General features: G+C 40.5%; 1 protein-coding gene across 1 annotated transcript in view; it reads right to left on the reverse strand.

The window, feature by feature from the left end:
- Positions 1 to 1,794: 1,794 nt before the first annotated feature.
- kiaa1841 (KIAA1841 ortholog) overlaps positions 1,795 to 11,251 on the reverse strand; it is an 18,653-nt gene continuing 9,196 nt past the window's right edge. The window contains exons 10-21 of the mRNA XM_015369949.1: positions 9,909 to 10,032; positions 9,667 to 9,819; positions 8,187 to 8,329; positions 8,011 to 8,107; positions 7,892 to 7,924; positions 7,717 to 7,816; positions 5,007 to 5,092; positions 4,812 to 4,840; positions 4,650 to 4,723; positions 4,434 to 4,522; positions 4,269 to 4,351; positions 1,795 to 3,483 (exon numbers count right to left, since the gene is read on the reverse strand). Of these exons, the coding sequence (XP_015225435.1) occupies positions 3,447 to 3,483; positions 4,269 to 4,351; positions 4,434 to 4,522; positions 4,650 to 4,723; positions 4,812 to 4,840; positions 5,007 to 5,092; positions 7,717 to 7,816; positions 7,892 to 7,924; positions 8,011 to 8,107; positions 8,187 to 8,329; positions 9,667 to 9,819; positions 9,909 to 10,032 (1,048 nt within the window). The 3' untranslated portion in view covers positions 1,795 to 3,446. The remainder of the gene's footprint in view (positions 3,484 to 4,268; positions 4,352 to 4,433; positions 4,523 to 4,649; positions 4,724 to 4,811; positions 4,841 to 5,006; positions 5,093 to 7,716; positions 7,817 to 7,891; positions 7,925 to 8,010; positions 8,108 to 8,186; positions 8,330 to 9,666; positions 9,820 to 9,908; positions 10,033 to 11,251) is intronic.

Consider the following 11,251-nt stretch of genomic DNA (forward strand, 5'->3'; position numbering starts at 1 on the left):
TAGCATCCTGATACTATGGGAACACTTTTTGTTATTCTTATATTCTGTCGTTTGTTTTGTCCTGGATGTGTGCGTGTGAGTGCTGTCGCTCAGTCGACATCAGCGTTTTGTTTTCCTCTAAGAGGATTGTTGCTCATGTGCGAGCCTTCATCACTGGGATGTTTTCCGGACGAGGCGGGCGTATTTATGGGTATCTGGTTGGTTGCATCTTTATAATGACTCCTGTTGAACTCGGATGGATTTCACCATTTTGAACTCTACTAATTTAGGTTGTTTACCATTTAGTTATGTGTCAGGACACTACCTGATAGAGCAAATTTAAGAAAATAAATATGGGTTTACATTTAATTTTGTATTTTTTTTTTTTTTGCATTTCATTTGTATCTGTTTTAAGTTCTGTTTAAATAAACAAATAGGCTTTTTGTCCTGGTAGAACCTTATTTGCCAACGAGTTTAATTAAGAAAGAATGTATAAATCCGATTAAATACCCAATCTCTAATGGCTAATTTCCCTTCTCAAGGTGTTACTTTGTTGTGAACTTTTTGAACTGATTAAAGTTGAGAATTTTATAACCACGCCTTGGACCAGGTGTCTTTTTCCTTGTTCCTCTGTTTTTTTTATCTACTTACTGTCTATCCATTCATCATCCGTCTATCTGTCCTTTTCCTCCTTCATCCCTATGCTTGTCCCATAATTTATTTATTTTTTGTTCATCCTCTGTCCTGACAATCAATATCCAACAACCATCTATCTTCCAGTTATCATCTATCACAGGGTTTATACAGGAATGATTAACTCTTAGAAATAATTTTAATGCCATCAACAAATACCCATGACTCTCATATATATACATGGCAAATTCCTTCATCTTTTCCGTCGGCACGCTGCAATTCCTCAATTTCCAGCCACTTTTGTTATAATTAGCACTTTCCCCATTCTCTATAGCCTTTTCTCTGCAGCAAGCTTCTTTTCCAAACATACGGCTTTACGATCAACCGGAAGCAGTTCCACGCAAATATATTGCGATATATTTGCAAATATATATATTGTTTTTTATAAACTTATTTTTTTTTAATAAGGCATTTTAAATGCCAAAATCATTGCATTTAATGAATTTTAATGCCAAATCAGGCTTTAATTTCATAAATAATTATTTAATGACTTTTAATGATTTTTAATGACCCGCGGAAACCCTGTATCAGCCATCTGTTTTACCTTCCATCTGTTGTGGCTTTGGCCCATCCAAACTTTCTTCACATATTAGTTAATCCAATATTCATCTGTTATTCCATTATTTATTTTTGGACCCAAATTGCACATTAAGTTGTGGATAAGTTAGGAATTCTGACAAGAAATGAGAGTAGAAACCCTGACTCCATAAAGGTTCGTAAAGTGAGCTAAAGGACCTCAGCCTCTCACAGTGATGCAAAAATAAGCATGGGATGATGGATGTCCCCCTTCGTACGCACACCGCGACATCCGACCATTTCCGCTTGGTCTCATTTGGCCCAGGTTGCTGCTGTGTAAACTAATCCTGCCTCTAATCCCTGTTAACATACTGGTATTACATCAAAGCCTATGGTGACACTCCATGCCTGAAAGGCAAAACTTTCATCTTGACTCTGAACCCTGTCAACCTTTCATCTGTGATGCAACTAGACACAGCTGCTGGACGATGGGGTGGGAAGAAAAATTATCTTCTAATTCTGTCTGCTCACAAAGAAATAAACAGTCTCTTATTTTTGTTGTTAGTTTTATTTACACTTCAAGAGGAGGTGTCCATTTAAACCTCTCAGTGTGCAGCAACAGGTGGGAACAGGGCAGGGCTAATTTACTCTGTTACAAGCTCCCCAAATCTCCGTCTCTTCCACATTTTTAAGTTATTTAAATCCTCTAAACATTTCCAGACCTTAATACCAGTACCCTACGTGCCAAATTAAGACAAATGTTGATAGACAAGGTAACGGAGGCCTCTTAAATTGGCCTCAGCACATCAAAATCAGTGTTGGCGGACTCCAGTCCTTAAAAATGGTGCCTATTTTAGATGTCCTGTTGGTTCAAAACACCAGAATCAAATTGTTAAATTATATGGTCTCTGTAAGGAGGTCATGAAGCCACTAATTTAGCAGCCTCAGAACAGGGACACGTTTTTAACAGGCAGGAAGTGAATACTGCTGCTCTTAATGGTTAAGAGAAGCATAGCTGTCCACTAAAACCAAAATTTTAGAATTTTATGTCTTTTTTTATGAAGACATAAAAAGTAAGTCTAGTGTGTTTTTAATAATTAAAAAAAATATATAAAACAGGACATTAAACCTCTCTTGACCAGAACCATGATTAGACCCTTAAACCTGCTGGTTTGTTTTAAGGATTTTATTTTGGTTCTCCTCTTGCTCATGTTTCCGGTTGACGTGCTTACATCTGGGCCTCTCTGTGGGACCCTAATTCAGACCTCCTGTAACCGGACCTCCTGACCCACATCCACAGATCCCCAGCCATTCTCGGCATCCGCTGTCGAGGTTGAAGAAGAGACAGCTGGGACGGCCTCCACCCACCCCCCCTCTGTGGGTTGGGGAGTAAAACCCTGCCCACTCTGCCTGTTCATGTCCCCTTATGCCCTGGTGTGTAGCAGAGATATTAATACCCCTGTGAGCAATCCTGATAGAAAGAGCTGGGTATGAACACCCGCCAACAGAAACTCCTGGCCTGAACCTCCACCCAGTTTAGCAAACCAGCTTTGACCCAAACAAAAACCCGTTTCCAGCGGATCGGACCTGTCTTAAAAGCATCCCCACTAAGAGGTGAAACCTTTGGCCGAATGGTTGGCAGCACCTGGACCAGTGTTTGGACTGAGGGGACGTGTTCTGTCTGGGCAAAACTAGGACAAAGTTGATCACTCGCAACCCAGTAACCCCTGCCAGGGTTATACTGCCACCTATAGGACAAAAGGAAACTTTCTGAATGTGGCTCATTTGTATTGTTTTATGCTTGTGTTTTTAATTCAGAACAGTTAGTGTATAAGCATTTACATCTTGACCAGAACTGGGAGAAAATACAAATAAAGAATCTGTCTCATCACATCCGATGTCCGTTAAAAGAATAAAGCTTCAGCAGAACTGATCACAAGCAGGAACTGTTCAGTCCCAAAAAAAAATCACAATTGAGGTCCAGCAGCAGTTTTTCTGATGTTTACGAGGTCCTGGAACATGCAAGAAGAACCGAGCGGAACCCAGGGGTTTGGCCTTGTTTGTGGAGAAACGGCCACAGCTGCACAAACATGCAGCCAGCTGAGCAACAGAGAGGACAGTTGATGGAGCTCCACATCTACACAGACTGGAGGGAGGAGGGAGTCCAAACCAGGCTGGGAGAATAAGCGTCTATCCTTCCTCTATCACGGCTCCTCATCTATCCAACAGCTCGGAGCTTCTTTACCGCTTCAGAACCTCTACGTATTTCGGATCTGGGCGTAACGCATCTTGGACCTGTAAAGCCACACAGATGTTCAGATATAAAATATTACAAACAACCTCTGGAAGAATATAAACACAGCTAGAGAAATATGCTTACATTAATTAATTCCTTCTTTACCTATTAAATTATTTTTTGTTAGTGTGCTTTTTAAAATAACTGAAGACAAGACAACAAACAACCACAATATTTTTACAAGCAAAGATTTAGAGAGAAAATCTGAACTCAAAGGATTTTCATGATTCAATGCAGATAGGAAATCATCCATGACGGTTCAAATTAGCTCTACATAAGTACAAGTTATTTAAATGCACCTTCAAGGTTTTACCATAAATATCCAGCGACCCCAAACTGAGGGGGAGAAACATTTTCGATGATGAGACACAGATTATGGAGCAATTGGAGGATTAAGAGCGAGGCTTTCAAACCCAAAGACACCTGATTAATTGTCAAGCACGGTGAGGGCAGCACCATGCTTGGTGTGCTGCCAGTACTAAAGACCTCAGGTTGTTTTTTTCCCAATATGCACCTGCACCACTGACAGCTATAGAGCCCGCAGCATGGTGCACCCACTGCCAAGCTTGACATTTACAGCATTTCAAGTCTAATTTTTATGGTAATTTTTTTACCCTGAATAATTAGACAAAATGTAGTACTTCAAACTCATGCGACCAGTTTTTGTTCTTAAAAATATTGGTTTGCCGTGTAGTTTCCTAATTTAGAGGGGGAAAAAAGCCAAAAATGAAAGTTTGGGATGACAATGATGTCGAAATAAAGTTGCGGTTCTTATAAAACGTACCTGGGAGCTTTCTCTGGCGTGGGCCTAGTCTGAGTGCCGCCTTTAAACTGCGCTTCCAGCTTGGCGTAGATCCCTCCTGAAGGCTGAACCAGCAGAAACAGATGCAGAAAAGTTGAAAAACTACCACATAGCAAAAAAAAAAAAAAGAATCTCAGTAAAAGGCACCTCTTTGGTATCCTTGGCTTTACTCTGTTCCTGGTCTCCAAACCTCATCTTGGTCAGGTGGCCGATGATCTCCGCCATGCGCCGTTGGTCTGCCCACACAGAAGAATAAACCCAAAAACTTAGCTGTAGGGGGTCAGTGGGTGCTTCGTTTTTCGATGCATCTAAGAAAACTAAAGGAATCAAGGAGTATCGGTGAGTCTCTAATGAGTCCTTTACCTTCTTCTCTCTGAGCATCCTGATTGTAGCGCAGGGAGCGAGTGCTGTCCCACTTATTCTTCTGGAGGCTAACTCTACAACAACACACCCAAACAGATTAGTATAGAAAGTTGAAGATGTCCTTAAGTGTTGTACATGGTTTAGTTTTGATTGGCGGCTTACGTGAAAGGTGTCATGTCTCTGGTCTGCGACTGAGGAAAAGAAGAAAAAATTCAGTTTTTTTGTTACTGTTTGGCAGGCGAGCTCAAAATATTTGCAAAAGTAAAGTCTTGGTTGGAAATGATTCACCAGAACTTCTATGTTCTGAGGCCTCGCTACACTGATGAGAAGTTTACATCCATCAAACCGATGACTTACTTTCTCAGATTTCTCCTTGCGTTGAAAGTTTGAAGAGGACAGCTGTTTCTTCAGGGGTCTGTGCGCTTTTTTGGCCTTCTTTGCAGCTGGGAACAGAAAAACAAAACATGAGAGGTATATACAGACTAGGACCCGTTCAGGGTGTAGGCCGCCTCTCGCCCAGAGACTGCCGGAAATAGGCATCGGCTCCACCGCGACCCTGACAAGCACTAAGCAGGAGAAGATGGATAGATGAATGGATGGATGGATAGAGGATAGTATAAACAGATGCATCAGGCGCCATCTGCAGGCTAAAAGGAGAACTGGCCCTGAATAAAATCCAGAAGGATTAAAAAAAAACAAGGGAGACAAGGGGTGGCTGTACTGTTTATCATCAGTATATGATCCAATTTAAAGGTTATAAATAAAGTTTTAAAGTGTTAATGACACAATACTGATTTCTTTTAATTATGCATTAAAATATTGCAACAGGACATACCAAGTAGTTCTGAGTTATTATGATTTAAAAAGGCTTATTTTTAACACAATTACCCTATATTTAGTAGCTCCACAGCAGCACTGTGATTAATAGCTAACGATAACCCATATCCGTGTGGTGACGTCAGATGGAAAACCCTTTTAGAGCTAGCGCAATATGCTACAATGGAGATGGATGGAAACATGGATGATTGTTCCTGAACATCTAGTCCAGAAATGGTTGGTGTGGTTGAACCATCAGCCAGTTAAAGCTCAGGTAGTGATGCTGTAGATCATGGCTGCATCACATCTTCCAGGTCAGAACCATCCAGAACGGACTTCTAGCCTGCAGAGTCAGACTCTGAGCTGGAGGGTTACGGCTGATATAACCGCAGCAGCCCTGGTAGAAAGCACATAGCTTGCTATGCCTCTGGTCCAGATAGTATAACCAGTTATTAGTTTATAAAATACAAATTAGTATATAATACTTAGCTTTAAAAACAGCATAAATTTCTCTGAACCTTCTGTTAAAACCACAAACCGATAAAACAACTGACACAGAACGCAGAGCCACATTATTAACACAAAGTTAGGCTCTGACTCCAGTATTACAGAAGCTAATGACAGTTAGCTTTGGATTATCATCTGGGACTGCAGCAATCTACGATCTAAGCTCCACATCAGCCTCCAGTTCTTTTCTGTATATTCTTTTGCAGAAAATAATGATCTCAGCTTGGATGTGGAGCTGGAAGTGCTTGGAGTGACATTGGCAGGTTCTTAATAACAATCTGACCTTGTCTGACTCAAACACTGGGTAATGTTCTCCAACATTTTGATCTACAAAAAATACTAGAAAATGTGCGTCATCAACGCTTTAAGTAGGAGTTATACATTATCTGAGTCAACTTTAAAAAAACCAACAGATCTCTGTTCCAGCTATCCTCAGGTTTCTTCAGATTATTGCTGCCATGTTCCTTCATCGAAGCAAAAGTTTCTACTTTAAAATGTCCAAATAAGCCGTTTTACACCTTACTGTTTAATCACAGATGACAGGTAAGGTGGAAACGTCGTTATAACCATCCTCATGTTTATGTGCAGCAGATGCTTTTCTAAGGTTACTGATGACGTCTTTTCATTGTGGCCTTTGTGATGATGAGCAGTTAACCGAGACGTGCAAGTAGCAACACTTAGCTACTACTTTCTGTGATGAAATCTATAAAAACTCCAATAATATGCTATGTAGAAAAGTACTTGATGAACTGCGTTTTAATAACTGCTTGTGAAATTCAAAGTTTAATTATTGAGGTTTAAAAAAACAAACATCACCTTAAGCCCTTTCTTCCACCTAAATGTGTCTGTAGTGTCTATTTTTAGCACAACTTGACCTTTTAATGACTGTCACTAAACTACAGAGCTGATTTTATATGGTGTTACCATCTGAGTGAATTTTTAACAGTTTTTCCAAATCTGCAGACAGAAGCTTGAAGCTTGAGCAGCACTTTGAGGGGTTGAACAATTATTAACTCCATCTTGTCCCTGAACATCTGCTGTTAGATTAAAAGTACATAGTCACGTTATTTGTCTAAAACAAAAAAGAACAAAATCCAGTAGATTATGAATAAATAAGGCAACATACATCAAGCGTCCGTCCTGATAGCGTTTTGAACTTCCTTTTTGAGCCTAAATAGAACCCAAGAACCACATAAACAGATGTGGTGCCCTCTGCTGGCAGTACTGCTGAACTTCCAGGAAGCCAGATGGCCAATGCAGCTACTAAATAACTCCCAACCAGCTGACTGTGCTGTAATACCTGGTAGAAAAACCAAGAGCTGGGAGGATAGGGTTTATATAAAAGCATTGCTAACACCATTAGCGCTATTAGCAAAGACACAGCGACATCAGCATGCTTCCTGAGCTTTAGTTCCAGTTTTAGTTTCCTCCAACGCTCAAAATGTTTCCCCACTTTTATCTCTTTTTGAATAAAACTTCTTCTTGCACCTTTTCACCCTTAATCTTGGACTTTTTTTTCCCCAAAATATGCTCAGACTTCAACACTTGCTCAGACGCCTCCACTGCTTCAACTTATTGACCAATTGCATGCATTTAAAACAAAAAAAATAACAAATACTACAGCAGACGGACTTCGTAATTTGCTATAAAGAAAAGTTGTTTGCAATCAGTGAGTGAGTTATTTGTGGATATATTTAAATTTAAAAAATGGTAAATAAAGTGACTGTATCTACAGGACTCTCACCTTGTTTCTTTGACAGCTCTTCTTCATCCCCAACCTCGTCTTCTGTGACCTCTGACCCTGTGGTGTACTCTTCCTCCTCCGACAGCAGGGACTGCTGCTTCTGGAAGAGCAACAAACCCAGTTTTAGTTTTCTGATGCAACATCTGTCATCAGAGAGACCAACGAGTTGCCCTACCAGCTGAAGAGTCCAGTTCTTGAAAAGGGAAAACTGGATTTTGAAAAAATGAAGAGAAGAGAGTAAAAAACATTAGACAAAAAAGGAGAGGCATCCAATGACGACTGGGAGAGACCTACAGGGCTGCCATCTCCTCTCAGGGAACCTAGGAGCGTTAGTTCCATGAGATCGTTGCAGTCTTGGGCTTTCTCTGCGCTGGTTGGACTATCGTCAGAGCTGGAAACAAGTGAGGTTGGTTTTTATAACTCATAAGAAATCTGTCAGAAGTCTCCAAGGTACCGGCCATGGTACTGACCCGTCTGAAGGCGATGTGTTAGACAAACACACAGCGTCTCTGTGCAGCAGCAGGTCATTTAGGACTCTGGTCTGAGCAGCAGTTGCCTCATCACACTTCTCCTCATCTGGTAAATTCACGATGTGATCCCGCATCTTACAACCCTGGATACAAACAGACATTCAATAAGCCACAGGCAGATAAGCCTCAGACGTTTCTTTAATATGATTCAGCTATAGCGGCTTCTGTGATGTATACCTTCATTTTAAAAGTTGATCCAGTTTAAAAACTTCATGCCTCACAAACTGATAAGGAATGTAGAGAAGGTGGAGGGAAATCTCTTCTATTGGCCGAAATAAATTACATTTTTAACACATCTTTACCAGAGCTGCAAACCAGTTAGTTAGGTCTGGTCATTGGTTGACGTTCCCTTAGAACAATCAGAGCTGCAAACCAGTTAGTTAGGTCTGGTCATTGGTTGACGTTCCCTTAGAACAATCAGAGCTGCAAACCAGTTAGAAAGAAGGTGTATTCATTCATTATTATCTAACAATAATCAGAAAGCAGAGAGCATTTTTTGTGTGTAGATTGTGCCTCAGGAATAATTCAAAGGCTGCAGGCTCTCCTTCAATCTAATTTCCACTCAGACTTTTGCTTTGCATCTTTGCGATGTGCTGCCAGGCCGCCTGGATCAGTAGGTAGAGAACTAATGAGCTTCCAATAAGGCCTGGAAGCATGTCTGTATTATTCCAGGATGATTCAGAGCTTAGCTATTGGATCTTTAGAAACTCTCAAGGAGAAACCGGCTCCGCCTGATTCTGACAACACTGTATCAGTGAACAGCCTTTATATGAAGAATGTAGTCGAACATCTATTAACTGTGTAACTCCTAGGTGCAAATTGACTTCTGTTAAATGTCTGATCAGGTTTTGTGATCACTCAGAAAAGCATTCTGAGCATTAAACCCGTTTAGAACAAATCTGAAACAACAGAATTTGGCTGAATGCAGATACACTCCAAAAACCCGGAATGCAAACAACCAAATCCCAGGATACTTTAGCGAAACCTTTAGGAGTCTACACTCTCTGGCTAACTTAATTGTTTGTTTTTCATATTCGATTTTTTTTTTTTTTTTTATCTCTAGTTTTATTGTTGCCCTACGATGGACTGGCAACCTATACAGGGTGAACCCCGCCTCTCGCCCGTAGACAGCTGGCACCAGCACCCCCACTTGGGATAAGCTTGACAGAAAATGGATGGATGGTTTTATTGTCTGCTGTTTTCAACAGAGAAGCATACAACTTCCTCAGCACTAAACTAAGCTTGGAGAAGCATACTTTATGTTACCTAAAATCAAAACCACTAGAAAATGTCACCTATACCAATAAAGAAGGTTGAAGCTAAGAAGGAATATGAAATATAGCCCCCCAGAGGAAGATTTTAGAATAGTTTCCTGGAAGAAGCCAGCTTCTGGTTTGGAAGTGTTAGCTAATATGGATACCTTTGGTATTTCAATGGGGTCAAAGCGCAGAACCCTCTGGTTGCAGCAGGGGTATATTCCAGCATCCTGCCAGCCTTTCTCTCTACCCATGCCAGGGTACAGCACACCATCTGGGTGGTATTTGCAGCAGGTCAGCTCTGCACAAACAAACACCTGTAAAAACACACAGCAGCTGTTTCAAATAGACATTTCATCATGGTAAATTAGCAGAATCTCTCCTCCTTAACTGTCCTGGCTCTGACCTGCTGACATCGTGAGCAGGTGAGGTAGTTGATGGTACCCCAGATTCTCCAGTAAACCAGGACCCAGGACTTGAGCTCTTCATATAAAGCTGTGATGTATTCATGCACATCCCAGCTCTTCTGTCTGTAAACACAAAGGGGAGATTATTACTCACTAAAAAGAGCAAGCCCACCTTTGCTGCTCCAACAGGATTTTAAAGGGAAAGTAACAGCTGGTTGCTTCTAATTAAAAGTACTTGATTAATTAACCATCAGAAGAAAGCGAAACAGCTTCTCAGCAGCTAGTACTTGAGGGCAGCACGGTAGTGGAGGGTTAATGATTTGGGCTTCCTCTTTCATTCACAGGAATGGGGTATCCTGGAGTCACAGAGTCAACCTCAAACTTCTCTGTATAGCATAGTCTTTTATTCAAAGGAATCAATCCATCCAGTAAAGCTTAAGCCATAAAACAGGACGATAATCCAAACACAGGAGCAAATCTATAAGGTGTTGCAATGGCCTAGTCAAAGTACAGACCTCAATCTGACTGTCAGAGCTGTATCAACATTAATGTTAGCAGGCACAAAGAACAACTGCGCACAATAACCTACAACTACCCCGAAATCAACACTGTATTCATGAAACAAGCATTATTTTAAGAATTTGATGCACATTTGTTAAAATCCTGCTTCTGTCTAAAATAGATTGTTTGTCGCCCCCCTGTGGTTAAAAAGGGTTAATGCATCTGATCTTTGCTTCAGCGGATCTACACTGGGCAGCAGGGTTACCTGAGGGACTGTCAATGAATTCCACAGAGGTGTCAAGTAACAAAGTACAAATACTTCGTCAATGTACTTAATTACACTTTTTAGGTATCTATACTTTACTCCATTACTTATTTTTCTTCCTTCTTCTGACCTCTACTCAAGACATTTTCACACAAGTATCTGTACTTTCTATTCCTTACATTTTTAAAACAAACATTACTCGTTACTCTTGGCTTCAGTTTAATGTTTATAAATATTTATTTTACATCATGTGCACCATTCAATGCAGATCACTGGCGCCATCTGCATCTAGTGAAAACTAGTATAGTTGGATGAGTCATATAATGTAAACACTCATTGGTTAGCTAAAGGAAATCATCAGAAGCAAACAGCTGTTCTTCAAATTGCAAACATGAATTGTCTGTACCATGCTACAATGTCTGATTCAGAAAAAGATGTAGAAATGTCTGAAAGGTCAGACACAGGCGAGAGGGTATCATCCTTGGCCCTGTGTCAAAGTCTATGTCATATCACTTTACTTGGATTTTCACTTTATTTGGATTTAGTTTTTACATATGCATAGATATACGTACATAT

Source organism: Cyprinodon variegatus, unplaced genomic scaffold, assembly GCF_000732505.1.
Source record: "Cyprinodon variegatus isolate N-32 unplaced genomic scaffold, C_variegatus-1.0 Scaffold40, whole genome shotgun sequence".
In the NCBI taxonomy this organism is placed as follows: Eukaryota; Metazoa; Chordata; class Actinopteri; order Cyprinodontiformes; family Cyprinodontidae; genus Cyprinodon; species Cyprinodon variegatus.